Source organism: Notolabrus celidotus, chromosome 11, assembly GCF_009762535.1.
Source record: "Notolabrus celidotus isolate fNotCel1 chromosome 11, fNotCel1.pri, whole genome shotgun sequence".
Lineage (NCBI taxonomy): Eukaryota > Metazoa > Chordata > Actinopteri > Labriformes > Labridae > Notolabrus > Notolabrus celidotus.
In genome coordinates, this window is record NC_048282.1 from 6,425,220 (window position 1) to 6,445,689 (window position 20,470).

Sequence of the window (20,470 nt, forward strand, 5' to 3'; positions counted from 1 at the left end):
AATTTGAAACATTTTATAATATCCTTAGACTGTATATAGTCTATATATGTATGACTAGATATATTGATATACACTACCAGTCCAAAGTTTGGAAACATGTTCTCATTCAATGGTTTTTATTTGTTTTAATTATTTTCAACATTGTAGATTAATACTGAAGACATCAAAACTATGAAATAATCTGGTTTTGCCATAGTCTGGATTACAACAGTAGTCAAATAGGGCTATCCATTGTGTACTAACCCTACCTCAGCTCAGGAAGTTCAACCTGCCCCAGGAGCTGCTGATCATGTTCTACACCTCCATCATCCAGTCTGTTCTGTGCACCTCCATCACTGTCTGGTTTGGATCTGCAACCAAACTAGACAAACACAGACTGCAACGGACTATAAGGACCGCAGAAAAAATCATCGGAGTCGACCTGCCCCCCATCCAGGACTTGTACCGGTTCCGGGCCAGGAAACGGGCAGGTAGCATCACCGCCGACCCCTCACACGCTGGACACAAATTCTTCAAACTCCTACAGATCACTGTGCGCCAAAACAACCCGCCATAAGAACAGTTTCTTCCCCCAGGCTGTCACTCTGATGAACACTAAACCATAACAGTGTCATACCCATTGACTGTAAATAAAAATGGACAGCGTTGCTCCGCCTCTTCCCGTTGTACGGTTCTGAAGCCAAAAAATCCCGCTCCTGGGCGCAGCTATTGTGCAGCCAGAGCCTGCGAAGCCACTGTAATAAGCTCCGCCCTACAGCGTAGCGTAACAAGACGCTGTGTCCTCTGAAGTTTCCCTCTACGGCAGCTGTGAATCAAAGGAAACCCGGAAGTAAAACCCAGTTTTTTAAACTCTAATAACTAACGAAAAAGAAACTTTTCAGGAAAAAGAGGCCTTGGACACAAAACAATCAAATACTAACTACATATCACCACAGCATACGGATGTGAGAAACATTCGTATGACGTGTATTTATGACGGATTTTTTGACCTATACTGCAGCCAGCCACCAGGGGGCAGACACACTGCTGAAAGCTTCACCACCAACCGAGGGAACTTCTCCATTGGTCATACCTGTTAGATAAATACTCTCTGTAAATATACATGTATACAATGCAACATTTCTCCTAGCAGAATTCCATATTTGTATTTATTTTATTATTTAAGTACTACTTTTTTTTTTTTTATGTAAAACTACCTCTGCTTACTCACCAATGCACTATTATCATATTATTTTAGCCTGTACGTATTAGTCATGCCCATTTGTTGTTCTTTTGTATTTATAGCTGATGTTATTGTTATTATATTTTTATTTTTATTTGTATGTCTTATTCTTATTCCTTGTACAAAGAGAGCACAGTTTACCAAGTCAAATTCCTTGAGTGTTCAAGCATACCTGGCCAATAAAGCTGATTCTGATTCTGATGTGGGCAGAGATTTATACAGTCTATGGTAGAGACCTTAGAGACACATGTGGGCATCACATAGCGCGGGTAAATTGCGCCATCACGTGGTCACCGTCAACACAGCACGTCTCCACACTGCGCGTGCTCCTGTGGTACATCCGGCCGGTCCCTATCAATCGATCAGAGAGAGGAAGATGGCGGCGGATGGAGTGAGCAGGGGAGGATCGATCACCGAAAAACTCGATTGGGTTTGTTTATCCTAAGTCAGCTAAAGGCTCCATAACACCGTCCGCTCCTGTGATTTCAACCCGGACTCGAGGCGCCACCACACGGAGGTAATTCAGGACTCGGTTTGTATGAAGATGGCGCTTTAGTGAAGGGAAAATAACGAGCGAGCTGCGAAAACAATAAGGGATGAAGACAGGCCGAGCTCGACGCTCCGCCATCTTGCTCCTTCACTACATGCATGTCAAGGCACGCTAAATTAATCCCTGATCACAAAGCTGCAAGGATGGAGGAATTGTAATCGATCCACTGACAGAGCCAGCTGGGGAAACTTTCTGATAACATACACTCGGTTAAATATTATTTAATGCAGTAATTTATTTGATCTGTTTAGCTCCTTAGCCGCTAAATGTGCTGTTAGTTTAGCATCTCGTGGTTTATTACGCCTCACAGTAGTCAGCTACTTTATTCAATACTCTTTATTTAGTTGTTGCTTTGAAAACACTCTGGGTTCATTCATTGGAATGCAGATTCAGTCTGATATCACTTACTGTGCAGACAATTATGTATGTTTTTCATACTGTGCGCTCATAAAAACCTGCTACAATTTTATCCCTACAGTAATAATAATAATAATAATAATAATAATAATAATAATAAAAAGTCTTTTTAAAACAGGATTACAAAGTGCTTTACAAAAAAGAAAGAAATTAAAAGGCAATAAAAGAGAAATGTGAGGAAGACGAGGAAAGATAATAAAATAAAATAGAATAATAACCTGCAGGGAGGTGACAGCAAAAAAAAATGACAGAAAGAAAGAAAAAAAATTAAGACAAGAGGTCAAGATAGAACAATTTTGGAAGTCTAAAAACAATAAAATATAAAAGATCAAAACAATTTCAATATTAGAAACATAAAAAAACAAAAGGATAAAAACCTGCGAGTGATACTGCCTGAAAATAATAAAAACATCTGGATTAAAACACACAGGTGACATCTCCTGTTAAAGCACATCAATAAAAAAGTGATGACATCTAAAAGAGGATAATAACTTCCCTCACTATCAAATATATTTTATTTCATTGTATCTTATTTTAGATTTACTTATTATTATTATTATTATTATTATTATTATTTTTATTATCATCACCATCATTATTATTACCATATTATTATTATTATTAATATTAATAATAATATGATTTTTCATTTTCATCTTACTTTATTATTTTAACTATGTATGTACATTGTTGTATTCACATGTCACCTGTTGTAAGCTGCTGGAACAAACCTTCCCTCAATGGGGGATCAATAAAGTCCATCTAAATCTTAAAAGAAAAATACTTTTAATCTCCAATAATAAACAAAGACGCATTTTCATTTGGGATTAACACAAAGAAAGAGAACAACAAGATACTCAAATATGTGAGGACTGTCTACTGTACTTGAGGATCTAATTTCCTGAAAACTTTATCTATCTATCTTTTACATGATAAAACAAACTGTCTGAAGGGAATAATCTGATTTCTTTTACATCAGCAGTTGTTGTTGTTTCCACATGTATGGATGTGACAATAGAGCATACACAACTTTGCATGATAGATGAAACACCAGGACAACAACTTTAGCCAGAAAACACAGCTGCAGAGAAAAGACATCAAGTGAATCACATTTGTGTTAAAGACGGAGGAAATCTGCAGAAACATGGAGGAAAATAAAGCAGCTGTAATGTCAGCAACACCCAGACAGGTTTAGAGCAGCCAGATATACTCTATTCTTTATTGGGACATTTAAAAGAGACGTTGATGATTATCATTTTCAGCACATAAAGTTAGATTATATCCGTGCAGTTAGCTTTGTACAGAAACAGCTTGTAGAAATATCCATCAGATAGATATTTATGAGTTTATTCAGGACCTTAACTCTTCAGTACTACTCCAGTAAAGACGTTTTTAGTGAATGTATCCGTATTCAAGTAGAAAACATGTGTAAGTCTGCATCTTTACCCCTCCTCATTGTGATTAGACTTGTGCATTAAATGAAATGTCTTCATCTCACACAGGGAGATCCTCAGAGCCTGAGCCCCCTTGCCAGAGTCCTCCACCGTCCTCAGGCAATCAGGGCGATGGAGTTCCCCTGGCACAGCGGGAAGGTCCTGGAGCAGCTCAACCGCCAGCGTAAGCAGGGCCTGCTGTGTGACTGCACCTTCGTTGTGGACGGGGTGGACTTCAAGGCCCATAAAGCTGTGCTGGCAGCCTGCAGTGTCTACTTCCGCACCCTCTTCCTGGACCAGAAAGATGTGGTGCACCTGGACATCAGCAACGCAGCTGGTGGGTTCTTACAGCCTGTGGACACATCTTCCTGCTCACTCTACATCTGTGCATTTATTCTTTCATTTCACTGTTAGATTCATCTTCCTGTGCTTTTACTCTGCCATCATGATGCATTACTTACTAAAAACATGATCTATCATCACTCCTGCATCGTGACTTGGTGTGTTGTTGATTGTTGTTGCAGGTTTGGGTCAGGTCCTGGAGTTTATGTACACAGCTAAGCTGAGTTTAACTCCGCAGAACGTAGAAGATGTGAGGACTGTCGCCAGCTTTCTCCAAATGCAAGAAATAGTAAACACCTGCTCAGCGTATCAGTCCATGGCCACTCAAACGCCGTCCCTCATCACACTGGACTTTGCTGTTGGTGAGTCCAGCCTTCACATTGATTTTACAAGTCTGTCAATCATCTTTTGCACATTATGTCTGATCTTTCAACTCAACCCAACTCATTTTTATTTGTATAGCACCTCTCATACATTCAAGCATGCAGCCCAAAGTGCTTCACAAAAGAACAGAGATAGAAAACAACAGTAATAGTGGAAAGGAAAGTGATATAAAACACTTCAATAATAAAATCATGATGATCAAATCAATAAAATACAATCAGAGAAGTATCAGAAAAAAAATTACAAAAAAATAAATAAATAAAATCAGATAGATAAATATGAACATAAAATCTAATATAATAAGATAGAATAAATTGAATAAATGAAAATGGTGTTAAAACAATGGTAATAATGCAGTCCAGGTCCTAAAGGAAATGACTCCAGGTTAAAGCCAGACGAAAAAGGTGAGTCTTAAGTTTCCTTTTAAAAACACACAGAGAGCTCCCTGTTTTAAAGTCCAGAGGCAGAGAGTTCCACATTTTCTGTGCATAAAAACAGAAAGCTCTCATGCCGGCACTTGTGAGGGACACATGAGGAACATTAAAATGGGAAGCATTCGAGGACCTCAAAGTTTGTGTTCTCAGTTTAATCATGTGTGCTCTCAGCAGGATTACCAAACTGGGTTGATTACTTGTTGCTTGTGACGGACGCTGCAGATCAAACTAACCGAATCCATGTTATGACGCAACCATTACATGTCATCAACCCAGCATATATTGCGCTAGTAAAACAATGGCTGCGCTCGTAGGTTAGAATATGTGTTATAAATTTCGCTCTTTAAAGAAATAATTCATTTTCTAACATGATGTGACATTTTGTGCAGACCGGATCAGTTTCTGTTCATTTATTGCTGTTTGAGTTTTTGTTTATGCCATTCGATTAAAAAGCCGACTCAAGTTCTACATTTGATTATGAATCTGTGTAAAAATTAGCCTGAAATCTGAAATCCATCTGTGTAGTCTTTATTCTAATACTGGAAACATTTCTAATCAAACCAGATGAAAAACCCGGCGAGGAAGAGCACGGAGAGAAGCTGGAGGGTGACTTGGCAGACGTTGCTCTACAAGCAGAGGAGGAGAATCCTTCTGACACTCCCACAGAAAACACAGAGCTCCCACAGAACCAGGAACATTCAGAGGAAGACGACTCTGCCGAAACAGAACAAATTGCTTCTCAGACCACCAGATCTCCGTCAAGCCGAGGCAGGCTGTCCAAAAACCTCCTGGTTTCTGCGCAGAAGAAGATCTCTGTAAAGAAGGAGGAGGAAAGTGCTGCACAGGGGGCGTCAGGGTTTCAGGACGACCCCTCGGACTCCGACTACACGCCAAGTAAATACTACTTCTACTACTACTACAAGATGTCTGATGTAATGAGTAAACGTCTTTTTATTTGACTCATGAGTATGTTCGCTTTATTTTCAGAGTCCCAGTTGAAATCAGCGGGCAGCTCCTCCTACATGAGCTCTCGAGGGAGAAGAATCAGAAAACCTCCACGACGAAACTTCCCTCCTGGTGAGTTTTCTGCTCTGATTTACCAACCCAAACACTCTTCTCAACAAACCTAACTCTTTTTATTAGGGACAGGTGAATACAACAATGTACTAACATAGTTAAAAAATATAATAACAGTAATAATAGCAATGACCAGGGTACAATATAATATAATATAATAAAATAAAGTAAGGTAAAAATAAAATGAAATATGGCAACTATTACAGATATATACACCCTATGTACACTTCTATCTGATAAATAGATAAGGTAAGTTTTTGCATGATAAAAATTGCACCAGGTTATTTAAAAACAAACATACACAGTATGAAGAACAGTGCGATTCAGATGGATACAGTAGTTATTTGTGAATGTGCCAAGTCACATAGTAACTTCCATGTAGTGTAATGAAAGATGAAAACAGCTGATTTAAAGCAAGGGTTGGTAGTCTCGGAAAACCAGCATGAATTTGAATGTAGCTTTTCCTCATGACTCCGTCTAACCCCTCCCCTCCTCCCTCGGAGCTCCAAAACGACGCCCCCACCCGCTCACATGCACGTGCGCCGCTGATTCTCTACCATATGATCGTGACTGATTCAAAACCTGTCCTCACCAAAACATTATCATAGTGAAAGTTAAAAACACAAACAATCATGGCTGCTGTTAGTACTCACAACTGTCATGCTAGCATTATCCAGTTGTACCGGTGACACGATATCAGGAGAAAAGTTATAACACATATATAATACTGTAACAGATCTACTGTTTGTTAAACCTGTTCAGTGTAGATGTTCTTAATTCCTACAGTGTTGACGGTCAGTGATGGCATCAGGAGAGGTGTAGAGTGTGTGAGTGGGAGAGAGGAGAGGAGAAGTTTTTCATGCATTCAAACATTGATTGTTGCTTTGTTGGTTGTCGTGATCACGGCCGACAGTGACCGGTTATTAAAGATCAACGTGTTCACAAATCGGCTCGTCATCCCTACAGCGTCCGGACGGACGCTACAATAATATATATTTTCTGTAGGACTTACTGAACGTCATTAATTATTCTGCTTGTTGGTGAGAGCTTTTTAGACTCTGATCCGGACTACAGTCCTGAGCAAAGCACCTCATCAGGTCAGAGGGGACAGGCCGAGGATGAGTGAGAGGGGCAGTAAATAGAGTCAGGGGAAGTAGAGGCAAGAGACGGGGACTCGGAGGAGTGCACGCCGGGGAAATGTACGCGCAGGAGGAGAGCAGAACGGCTGGACGGGATTTGATTGGTTTAAAATTTGGGGAGCCAAAAAACGGTGATTGGTTGGTGTTTTCCCAGGTTTATTCAGGCTGTAGATAGCAGCTTTTTTTCACTCTTTTTTAGGAACACATTATGTATTGATTGCCATCAGGGCATAAAGATCATTTTAACCAGTATGACAAAAAGTGTCTAAATCTGATTACCAACCCCAGCTTTAATGGGACAAAAACAATGCTAAATATGTTGTTTTCCCCCAAAATATATTTTCCAAAACAACAAAATGCATATAACTGACAGTATTGAACATGGGTACAACATGTTTAACACGCTGAATATCAACGATCAGGCTCATAAAAATAATCTCCATGGACAAGTCTTATAAAGTGAAGGCTCAGACTAATAATTGTGGTTTTGCTGCAACAAGAGAACTGAACAGAAACATATTTCAGACCCACAACCGGGTCATAATCAGTCCAGTGGCAGAAAAGCCCAGATGGCTCTGATGCTGATCTGCAAACATGGCTTCCTGGCAATTCCCACCAGTCTGTTGATTTGTATCAACCTTTGTTATCAACCTTCGAGTCCATGTCATTGTTGGTAGCGTACTGATCCTCTTTAAAAAGCGCTCGTGGAGACTTGACGCACAGCCGCAGTCACCAGCTGAGTGTCTCTGCATTTAACAGCTGATTCACATTAAAACACGCTTTAAATTTAAATTGCCTCCCTGATAGCTGAACCAAATATGAGACCACATGATGTTTGTTCCACGTGACGGAAAATTGAAAACAAAAATGCGTGTTTTGAGTCATTTCTTAACAATCAATTAATCAATACTTGATTAATTGTTGACATCCCTACTTTTTATAGAATTTGTTATTGGTGTCAGTGCACAGAATCACATATAGAGACTAAAGTTTCCCTTGTTCCACCTTGTAGTGTCATTTTCAAACAGAAATGCTAAGTTTTATAATTTAAATATTTGTTTAAGACTTATTGTTTGTGCTTTTATTTGAGAGAAAAGATGGAGAATATAAATAGAGTCAGAAATCAGGCAGAAAGAATTGGAAATGACATGCAGGAAAGAGGCCACAGGGTTAGATTTGAACCCAGGTCACCTGGGTCAAAGACAACAGCCTCCATACATGGGGCGCAAAGACATAACTACGGGGCTACCGGTGACACCAGTTCAAAATATTTCAGACTAATTGTCAAAGTAATACTTTAAATCATCACCAGCTTCACACTGATTAACTCAGTCTTTAATCCATGACTGAATAATGATTACATTTTCATGTTTGCCATCATTGTGTACGACCCTGTGATGAAAGCTGAAAGAAATGTTTGGTGATGAAGGGAGCTCAGCGGAAAGAGAAAATATTCCAGACGTGAAAAATATGAAGAATTTGATGTAAAAGAAAACTCTGAACAAGCTTCATCAAGCTACTGTTATTATTCTCATGTTTCTTACGTCTTAGACTTTAATTCATATCCAGGCAGCAGTGAAGGGTTTACAATTTTAAAGGTGGCGTCTATTAACATGCAGGGACTTTATATTCTCCATCTTCAGTCAAGAGTCTGCACAGTGTGTAATTTTCAGGAGTCCTCTGTTATCACTCTGGCAGACAATGACGCTGAAGACGAAGGCCCATCGAAGAGAAAAACTGTGAAGAAGGCAGCAGAGCCGGCAGAAGTGACTGCAGAACCAGAGGACAACCACGAAGAGCCTGTTGAGGTAGACGCTGATGATGATGAGGATGATGATGAAGAAGAGGCTGGAGAGGAAGACGGCGAGGCCGGTGACCAGACAGAAGAAGTGGATTCAAGCAGCGAAGGAGAAGACAGACAAAATCAGTCAATGTCCATAAGCAGCCGGTCAGAGTCCAAACCCTACAGCTCTGTGACGCACAAATGTGAGGTGAGGAATGTGGGTGAGAGGGGAACAAGGAAAGAGTAAACATTATGTTTGTAACTGATTTTAATTTTAATGTGTTCTTGCTTCTTTTAGCTCATAGCATGGAAGTTAGGATCATCACATTTCTGCCACAAGCTTAGAAAATGACTGTTCATCAGTGTCCCAGCAAAGTCAGATACATTTGTAAATAAATCCCAAGTTGTGTCCGCTCACTCTTCATGCTTTATTATCTGTCCTCCAGGACTGTGGGAAGAAATTCACTCACACTGGTAACTTCAAGAGACACATGCGCATCCACACAGGAGAGAAGCCCTTCACCTGTCGGGACTGTAACAAAGCGTTCTCTGACCCTGCAGCCTGTAAAGCTCACGAGAAAACACACAGGTGAGTTACATCATTTAATAATAATAATAATAATAATAATTTTACTTATAGAGCGCTTTCAATCAAAGTGCTTTACAAAGCTTAAAAACAAATAACAAACAGAGACACAACACACAAGTTAAGTTAAGTTTACGTGCACTCTTTAAAATGACACCTGTCCACAGAGCTAGGTCAGGTGTGTGTGCGTGCATCTTTGTTTGTTTGTGTGTGTGTATGTTTGTTTAAACTGAGATCTTGTTTCCCTGCAGCCCTCTGAAGCCGTACTGCTGCTCCACGTGTGGGAAGAGCTACCGTCAGATCAGCCTGCTCAACCTGCATCGCAAGCGGCACACAGGCGAGGCGCGCTACAGCTGCGACATGTGCGGCAAGTTGTTCACCACATCTGGCAACCTGAAGCGTCACCAGCTGGTGCACAGCGGCGAGAAGCCATACCTCTGCGACTTCTGCAACAAGGCCTTCTCCGACCCTACCGCCAAGATGAGACATCTGGAGACGCACGACACCGAGAAGGGCAACAAGTGTCCTCACTGTGACAAGAGATTCAACCAGGTGAGTCTGGCCTGCAGCTAAAACTGCACCACGTGTCTGCCTAACATCATTTAATAAAACAAAAACCATGCATGTATAAAGACAGCCTGGTTCATACATATGTTTAAGACGGTGTTATTCATTATTTGTTGTGTTGTACTTTCTTTAGCTGGGGAACCTGAGGGCTCATCTAAAGATCCACATCACAGACGGGCCTCTGAAGTGCAAAGAATGTGGCAAACAGTTCACCACTTCAGGTAAGAGGACTTCACAGACCATGTTTTGTTGACTTTTGTCTTCTGCTGTTACACCGAGATCTTTTTGTTGTTATAAACTCGAAAGGGAGTTTATAACAACAAAATAATAAAGGGAGTAAAGATTTTCAGGAGCATCATTTGATGATAAAAAGTAGACCCTCTGACCTCGAAGTCAGTAATGCTATTGTGATGGAATTCATAAATGAACTGGACACTTGACACAGAAGACTCAGGAGACTCTGACGGCTTACGTTGAGATAGTTTATGTAGAACTTGGCCAAGGAGAAATAACATAACACTACACAGGCAGGAGAGTGCAGTGCAATGCCAAGTCAGTTCTGTCAGACAAATCCTCAGGCATGTACCTTTATTCCCCCAAAGATGACACTACAGTTAGATAACCACATTTGGACAATAAGAAACAAAACAATTGGGAAGAAGAGCTGTGCTCTAGTCTGGAGACAGTAAGTTCGTCACAACACACAGATAAACACTCTGCCCCTGACACTTAGACTGGAAGGATAAAAGAGTTAAACATTCTTACATACATATATATAAGACTATGAAAGTTCCACGACAGCTACCATGTCAGCCTCCTTGCAGGACGAAGAAACATAAAACTGAACATTTCAATTCACGGTCGATTCACAGTAGGGTTGCGAAGTGGTGGAAAATATCCGGAAATTTCCTTCGGAGGTTAAGCTGGGGAATTTTGGAAATATTCCAAATTAGAAACTTTCCATGGGAATTTATGGGAATTACCTGTGAATTGAGGGTAGTTTAATGGAAAGGTATCATATCCAAACATAAATATTTGTTTTGTTATAAGCAGACATCAATCCAAAATAATACAATTAAAACAGATTTATTTGTAAGTAGAACTTTATCAAGTGTTAAATATTTTATTGAACTATCAATTCTTTCATTGAAGAACAAAAACATGAAAGTTCAGTTAAATATTACTCATCCCTCCGACCCAACCCATTCAAAAATTAACAAAAATGCAATCCCAACAAAGTCCCATTCAACATGCAAATAAAAAAGCATCTTCCCTCAAGCTTCTCAAGCCTCTGCAGGATTCTAGAAATCATGTGTGCATGTGATGGAGGAATGCACAGTGCATGTAGGGGGCGTGGTCTCAAAAGCTCTGCAGTAAGCAGTGTGCTTATATGTGCATGTGATGGAGGAATAGCATAGATATTCAACTGTACTTGAATGAAATCTGGTTGTTTTAGTCAGGATTATGCTTAAACATATTTTCCCCAACTAAATTTTAGTTCCCTATTAAGAGCCATCCTTCAATTTAGTGATTTCCTGGTTTATTCCCATAATTTCTCCTTCACTCTTTGCTGGTTCTGATTTTTCCTTCTTAGTCAGGCGGCACCCCATCCGTAAGAATCTTCCGTCAGTCAGGTGCAGGGAAGTTGTTGTTTCCCCATTTGTGTACCACCATATCTTGGCATATGTAGAATAGTAAGTACTGCCATCTCTCAGCGGAATGAAGGGGACGAGTTGCCTCCCTTTCTTAGCTGTCGTTTGGTAAACAGTGGCTCCATTCTCGAGCTCTCGGATTCTCTTGTAATCTTCAGTAGCCAGGTTTGGCATCCGCCTCTGCAGATCACCCCCATGGAATAATGAAAGTTGTAATTTTCCATATAACATGTCTCACACATCCATATGGAGTAGCTGACCTTCCACAGGAGGTCTGCTGTTTTCATCGTCTGTTGACAGGTGAGACAGTGGGCATCCTATATAATGTAAGCTTTTGTAAATACAACTTAATATGTGTGCTAAGCATGCAAGCAGAGACTCTGATCTTGTCAGGTCTCTTACACCTCTGTCGGCGCATGCCTTTGAGCCAGCCAGGGTGATAGGGTGATATATATTCATCACTCTCAAGGGTGGGTAGAACATGTGACAGGTGTCCACGAGTAACCATAGCACCAGCATTCCACCCTGTATGAGACCTCTAAACCCGAGGCCCAGGTGAGTGCGCCCCAGTAGGTAGGTCAAGAAGAGGGAGAGAGCCGGGTCACGAGCCTTGTACTGGAGATTACGTACCAGTAGTTTAAATGCATTAAGGCTATGGGTCTCAGTGGCTGATACAGGGACCAGGTCCCTGTGCAACAGTACAGTAGCCAGAGGAGTGTAATTATAACGAACTCTGTTCCTTATCTCCCCCAGTATCTTTGCTCCCCTTGTTCCCTGCTATACCATCTCCTTGGACCCTGTCGTTGGGGTCTACTACGGTTAGTTGGCCAAGGACGGGTCTCCCAACGCAGTTCATGATCATGGCCTGACCCCTGATCTGTCCCTGACATGATTCCTGAAATAGGATCCACTTGACAATTCCCATGGAAAGTTTCCAACTTTGAAAATTCCCAGAATTTTGCAACCCTAATTCACAGTCAAACTAGATCCTGCTAATTTGTCATAACTCACATCAGACTGAACGTTTCCATGAAGGCTTCATTAGAAAAGGTGAACAGAACGTCTACAGGAATGTTTATGTTGCTCTCCTTCTTCTCAGAGCTTCACAGTCGACACACCTTTAAAATAAATGTCACGACTCGTAACACTGTTGCTATTGTCTTATAGCTTACAGTTAAGTCAGGGGTTCCCAAAGTGTGGGTTGGGACCCCCTGGGGGGTCGTGAGATGTCTTTCAGATTTTTTTTTTGTTATCTAAAAATAGTACCCATTTCACCCTTTATAGTAAAAAATATTGACAGAAATAGTGTCTAAACTTGAAATAAAACCTTGAAAATAGAACATGTAATGAGTTTTCTGCCTTTCTTTTTGTCAGATGACTCATAAGTTTAGAGTTAGTGAACAGTTAATTATCAAAAGCATCAGTAACAGCAGGTTAATTCATAACGGCACAGGAAACACAGACACATGCTCATATAGGTAGTTTAATTTTCTGCAGACCAGCTAAATAAAACCACATTAAATCACTTTGAGGGACAGTGGGGGTCGTGAGTCTTTGGCAACTATATTTTGGGGGTCGCGGGATGTAAAAGTCTTTGAACCCCTACTTTAAGTGACTTTGTAACATTGGCTTAAGGTTGTTGAGCCCTAATTTTGATTCCAAATTTGTCAAATTAAGTGAACAGACTCTTTAGATGGCTGTGAGGTCCATGAAACAGTTCAGTTACAAAGAACTGATCTGAGAAGGCATGCTTAACATTTTCTGGACCTCTACTATGAACTGACCTAAGACACTCAAATGCATCTATTCTATCTGGAGCAATCAAACATCTCTTTACTGTCAGCATTTCTGCATGATAAACTGGTATTCAGGAAGTTGATGTCCTCTCTGTGGCTGTTTTGGTGCTGTGAAAATTATGAAATCACATACAAACCACTTCCTAACTTTTTAAATCATAAGTAATGCTAAATAAGCAGTTTCTCTGTCAGCTTCACTGTTGTTTACTTCCACTTTTCAAAACCAGAAATTCAGTGACGTCTGACCCAGCATACTGCAGCACAGATCGAACAGAACAGTCATACTACAGACTAAATTCAAACGCAGTATGTAGTAGGTAATACCTACTGCGTACTACATTAGTAAGTAGTATGTAGCAGGCCGTTTCGAAAACAGCCTGTGCCTTTGCTGTTCCCCATTTATCTTAATAACCTTGTGTTATCGTATCTGATTTCAGGAAACCTGAAGAGACACCTTCGGGTTCACAGTGGGGAGAAACCGTACATCTGTATGCACTGTCAGAGAGCCTTCAGTGACCCTGGAGCTCTGCAGCGACATGAACGCATTCACACAGGTACTCACAGGGCCTCTAGACTACAGCTGAACAATTAGAGAGTTGCTAGTGTTCTGTTTTCAATCCTCCATGAAATATATATACCAACATTCTGCAGTTGATTCTTCACAGGAGAGAAACCCTGCGTCTGTCCTATCTGTGGCAAGGCCTTCACCCAGGCCAGCTCGCTCATCGCTCATGTACGGCAGCACACCGGAGAGAAGCCCTACGTGTGTGACCGCTGTGGAAAAAGGTTAGGATGGAAATATATCTGTGATGTGATGCAAAGCTCTTAAATGACACAATGAAACATAACCTGAGACTGTCCAATGAGGACGTTTGGAAGTGTTTTAAGGTTTGTATTGCAAAGGGAATAGAGGGTGTGCACGTGGTGTCAGAATTCACTGCAGTCGCATCCACCAAGCGGCAGAAAGCACACAGGATGTAAGCGCCAGGGTTCAGTCTGAATAAAGAGCTGAGGGGTGTGCTATGGAGCCAGATTAAAAGAAAAACACGTGTCTGTTGATGATAAAGTCAGAGTTTTTAGCGTCACAAATTTGTCTGTCTTTTTACCTGTCAAAGATCACCATGCTAACTTACTTAGCAAAGCTAACCGGATATATAGATAAAATGAAAAGTGCCTTATTTTCAATAACTGTGACACAATTTTCTCCGTGGAAATTCTAGAATCCTTGGCTAAGATAATATATATATATATATATATATATATATATATATATATATATATGATGATATGTATATAGAAATAATTGAAAGCATAATTTTGACAAAACCATGTACCGGGAAGCCTCTGCATTCAGACAGTAATAAGGTATAAGTAACACTTCAAAATTCAGGAGATGGGGTGCTGGTGGCCTAGCTGTCTAAGTGCCCCATGTATATAGGCTATAGTCCTCGTCGCAGAGGTTGCCTGCTCGAGTCCCGGCCGGTCGACCATTTGCTGCATGTCTTCCCCCACTCTCTACTCCCCACGTTTCCTGTCTCTCTTCAGCTGTCCTGTCAATAAAGGTGAAAAGCCCAAAAATATGACTTAAAAAAAATATCAGGAGATCATCTGTGCAGTAGATAGAAAGGATCAAAGCTCCTGAGGCCACTGGATTAGGTTTATGTTTAGGTTTGTGCATGGTCCTAATATCCTGCAAACTTCCTTTTAAGGCTACATTTGCAGTGAAAGAGAAAATATATGAGTCTGTAGATATAGATCACAGATTAAATCAAATCAATTTAACATGACTTCTCTTTTACCAAATTGCATGTTCTGTCTGTACTGCCAAAAAACATGCGTGTCATTGTTACAATTTCTGAGTGTGTAGAAGGGGCGTGTCTTGGTGGGACAGTGATGTCAGTACACACACTCTATAGCAGCAATAACAGATCAGGTGTCAGCTGTTTTGTTATATATGGTATTCTTTGCAAAAGTTTCACCAGCTGGCTGTAAAAAAAAACACCTGATTTTTTTTATTATAGTTGTTCACTCTTGTTGTGATTCCATATCAAATGCTGGAGGCCGGGACTTAAACTCTGTCTCTCTCTCTGGACAGGTTTGTGCAGTCCAGTCAGCTGGCCAATCACATTCGCCATCACGACAACGTACGGCCGCACAAGTGCCATGTGTGCAACAAGGCATTTGTTAATGTTGGAGACCTCTCGAAGCACATCATCATTCACACAGGTAAGGAGAAAAGACATACAGGGTGGTAAATGTAGAGAAATATGAACTGAGCCTTTGTTCTGCAGCTTTCATCTTAAAGTGGATTTTGATCACTTTCCTCCTCTCCGTTTCTCTGTCTCTCAGGAGAGAAGCCTTTCCTGTGTGATAAATGTGGCCGAGGGTTCAACCGAGTGGACAACCTGCGCTCCCACGTTAAAACAGTCCACCATGGCAAAGCCGGCATGAAGTGGTTAGTGCTCACTGAGGGTGCAGACGAGGGGCTTGATGGGTGCGCAGCTGCATCCACGTCCGAAAGTGAGATCAACATAGTCACCGTCACCACAGAGGACATCTTCCCCCTGGCAACAGAGGCCCTGGCAGCCACAGCTGTCGGGCAGCTGACAGGTAATTGTCACCTCCTAGTCCCTGACCAAACATCACACAGGACATTTGAACAATGTGTGACTCATGCTGCAGATAGCTCATTGAACTTCTGCACATTATTGAGGATGAACAGGGAGTCGATGACTGATGAGTTGTGTTTGTTTCATGTGTCATGGTTCCGTTTACAGTCGTGCCAGTTGCTGCTTCAGTGTCTGCAGACGAGACGGAGGCTTTGAAGGCTGAGATCACCAAGGCTGTGGAGAAAGTGCAGGAAGCAGGTAAATCAGTAGGATGTTCACTCTGCAGTTTAACTTAATTCATCTGTAATGAACTGTTTTTATGAAAAAATCACACAAAAAATGGGGTCAGGAGTAGAGTGTAGAACGTAACAGGATGTCAGGTTTGGAGTAGGAAGGAAAACAGGACCTAAAACTAATGTTAGGCATGTCATTATTGCATAATTGAGAGTTAGAGAGGACTACACTACCAGTCAAAAGTTTGGAAACACCATCTCATTCCAGGGTTTGTATTTATTTTAATTACTTGAAACACTGTAGATTGATACTGAAGACATCCAAACTATATATATGGAATTATTGAATTTTTAAAAAAATGTTAAACAAAGCAGAATCTGTTTTATATTTTAGATTCTGTAAAGTAGCCCCCTTTTTCCTTCATGACAGCTTTGCACACTCTTGGTATTCTCTCAGTCTGCTTCATGAAGTGGTCTCCTGGAATGGTTTCTAATGAACATGAGCCTTGTCAAGAGTTCATTTGTAGAATGACTTGCCTTCTTAATGTGTTTGAGACCATCAGTTGTGTTGTTCAGAGGTAGGGTTAGTACACAATGGATAGCCCTATTTGACTACTGTTGTAATCCAGATTATGGCAAAACCAGATTATTTCATAGTTTTGATGTTTTCAGTATTAATCTACAATGTTGAAAATAATTAAAAGACATGAAAACCATTGAATGAGAAGGTGTGTCCAAACTTTTGACTGGTAGTGCTTCAGCGTTATTCCAAACTAAATTATGAGATAGACATGGGCATGTTTGGTGATAGCAGAGTTATCATGAGCATTTGAAGCCTACTGCTCTGACGTCCATCATTAATACATGTATAGAGGGAGTCACATGAAGGGGATGGGGATGCCCGTCTGACATTGACACAAACAATGACTGAACACCTAAATAAGCCAAAAGCCTGGGCACAGATTTCACTTATTGACATCAGCTATTACTGTGATATGCTGTCAATCCAATCAGAATCACGTATTTAACTTAGTAATAACTGATTTGAATTACCAGTGTCGTGAAGTTCTAAGCCTCAAGTGGACTTAGGTGGGATTTTATAAACACTGATCAACACTGAATGATGGCAGACTTATTAGTTTTGCAGAAAAAGGGACAAACAATCTTTAAGTTTTTAAATCGATCAATCAATCTTTATTTATGTAGCACCAAATCTTAATCCACCATGAGCACTTTGCAGCATTTAGCAAGTTACAGTGGCAAGGACAAACTTCCTTTAACAGGCAGAAACCTCCAGCAGGACCAGACTCATGTTAGACACACATCTGCTGAGACCGAGTTGGAGAGAGGGATAGAGGGATCAAATCTGAAGGATAGATGTGATTGCTTAGATTGAATGCTGTGATGTCTTTCTTAATGCTGTTAAATTTAAATCTGATGTTATATGTTGTTTCTCTGTATACCCTCAATCAGAGCTTGATCACTGGGACAAACTGCATACATACATATCAGGTGGAAATATCTCCCATTAAAGGGAACACAATCATAGGTGGCTAACTCTGTCATCTCTTCTTGTGTTCTCAGACCCTAACACCCAGATCCTGTACGCTTGTGATTCGTGTGGTGATAAATTCTTGGACGCCAGCTCCCTGGCCCAGCACGTACGCATCCACACAGCTCAGGCCCTGGTCATGTTTCAGGCTGACTCCGACTTCTATCAGTACACCACAGCCAGCGCTGCAGAAGGGGATTCTGCCACAACATGGCAACCCACAGCTGAACAGGTCATCCAGGAAGGTGAGCTCGTCCTGCATGCCCAGGATGGAGAAGGAGAAGGAGAAGGAGAAGGAGAAGGAGGGGCAGAGGAAGAGATGGAGGAGAGTGGCAAGAAGAAAGACGAGGAGGATTCATGAGGAGGATGGAGAGATGGAAACGCACACTGAGATGACGATGGGAAGGAGAGGGTTTTGGATGTCAGGGTCGGCGTGGTGGGGTAGATTTGTGAGCGGTGTAGGAATTAAAACTTGTATCACAAATCTTTTCAGAACAGAGAGAAGATCAGTGACTGACTCGGGTTGATGTGGTGTAAAAAAAGAAAGTCTGTGTTCATGACATACAACCTTTTTTAAACAGTTCTATCCAAGGGTGTATACAGCCGCTTTATTGTCCTGTATTGAAGAAGCGAGGTGAGATCTGATGATCAGGTTACATCATTGTGAATTATTTCAGAGATTGTCATCCTACTCTGTATAGTTTGTTCATCTTTAGACTGTAATGCAGGGTTATGCATTGTCTTTTCTATCAAATGTTAGGTTTCATTATGTCTGACCCTCTCTAGCTCACAGAAACAGTTAGTGTTATTTTTTCATGTCACCCAGATGAGATATGTATATTTCCTTAAACATTCAATATTTAAATATTTTATTGTACTTAGTAAAGTATTTTCATGCAAAGCATATTTTACAGAGATGTTTACTTGAGCATTTGGAGGTACAAAAGAATTAATAAGAAAGTTATTAATATTTTTTCCAGAGGGGAGTTTGTGAATGTATGTACTTTCAAACATTGTAAATACTGTGCATGTATAATATTTGTATATTTGTTATGTGAAACACCTCTAATACAAGATATTAAATAAGTGGTGATGACAAGAGAGTCTACAATCTCCAGCTTTTTGTTTCTGTCGTAGTAATTTGTCATATTGGCTTGACGGCAGTTCTCTGGAAACTATGGTTTTATGTCATATTTGATGTTAACATTAACATCTGCATCATGTCTCCTTCAATATTAGTAACATGTTCTTCTTGTCACCTGGTAAATAAATTATCTTCACACAATTTTCCAGCCTGGTGTGGTGCTTTTGTTTTCACAAACACTACAGTCATGGCTAAAAGTTTTGAGAATGACACAAATATTACATTTTCACAAAGTCTGCTGCTTCAGGGTTTTTAGGTGTTTTTGTCAGATGTTTCTATGGTATAATGAAATAAAATTAGAAGCATTTCATAAGTATCAAAAGCTTTTATTGAGAATTACACAGAATTCATGCAATAAGTCAATATTTGCAGTGTTGATCCTTCTTTTTCAAGACCTACAATTCTCCCTGGCATGCTGTCAATCAACTTCTGGACCAAATCCTGACTGATGGCAGTCCATTCTTGCATAATCAATGCTTGGAGTTTGTCAGAATTTGTGGGTTTTTGATTGTCCACCCACCTCTTGAGGATTGACCACAAGTTCTCAATGGGATTAAGATCTGTGGAGTTTCCTGGCTAAGGGCCCAAAATCTTAATGTTTTGTTCCCCGAGCCATTTTGTTATGACTTTTGCTTTATGGCAAGGTGCTCCATCATGCTGGAAAAGGCATTCTTCATCACCAAAATGCCCTTGGATGGTTGGGAGAAGTTGCTCTCGGAGGACGTTCTGGTACCATTCTTCATTCATGGCTGTGTTTTTAGGCAAGATTGTGAGAGAGCCCACTCCCTTGACCGAAAAGCAACCCCACACATGAATGGTCTCAGGATGCTTCACTGTTGGCAAGAGACAGGACTGATGGTAGCGCTCACCTGGTCTTCTCCGAACAAGCCTTCCTCCAGATGCCCCAAACAATCGGAAAGGGGATTCATCAGAGAAAATGACTTTACCCCAGTCCTCAGCAGTCCAGTCCCTGTACCTTCTGCAGAATATCAGTCTGTCCCTGATGTTTTTACTGGAGAGAAGTGGCTTCTTTGCTGCCCTCCTTGACACCAGGCCTTCCTCCAAAAGTCTTCGCCTCACTGTGCGTGCAGATGCACTCACACCTGCCTGCTGCCATTCCTGAGCAAGCTCTGCACTGGTGGTGGCCCGATCCCGCAGCTGTAACACCTTTAGGAGACGGTCCTGGCGCTTGCTGGACTTTCTTGGGCGCCCTGGAGCCTGTTTGGCAACAATTGAACCTCTCTCCTTGAAGTTCTTGATAATTCGATAGACGGTTGACTGAGGTGCAATCTTACTCGCTGCTATAAACTTCCCTGTTAGGCCCTTTTTGTGCAATGCAATGAATGGCTGCACATGTTTCCTAGCAGGTAACCATGGCTAACAGATGAGGAACAATGGTGTCATGCACCATCTTCCTTTTAAAGTGTCCAGTCACTCAATCATGACAGATTGATCGCCAGCCTTGTCCTCATCAACACCCACACCTGTGTTAATGTGTGTGACACCTGTGTGTCACATGTTAGCTGGTCCTTTTGTGGCAGGGCGGAAAT

At 41.0% G+C, this 20,470-nt stretch overlaps 1 protein-coding gene across 1 annotated transcript; it reads left to right on the plus strand.

The window, feature by feature from the left end:
• The first annotated feature begins 1,541 nt into the window (after positions 1–1,541).
• zbtb17 (zinc finger and BTB domain containing 17) lies at positions 1,542–19,061 on the plus strand. Its single transcript, XM_034696819.1, has 15 exons — positions 1,542–1,739; positions 3,692–3,959; positions 4,147–4,326; positions 5,347–5,676; positions 5,770–5,859; positions 8,697–8,989; positions 9,228–9,370; positions 9,619–9,919; positions 10,068–10,155; positions 13,820–13,936; positions 14,048–14,168; positions 15,478–15,608; positions 15,732–15,992; positions 16,160–16,249; positions 17,809–19,061. Exons 2-15 carry the CDS (start codon positions 3,755–3,757, stop codon positions 18,135–18,137), a joined length of 2,679 nt encoding a protein of 892 aa, XP_034552710.1. The 5' UTR covers positions 1,542–1,739; positions 3,692–3,754; the 3' UTR covers positions 18,138–19,061.
• Positions 19,062–20,470: the final 1,409 nt, after the last annotated feature.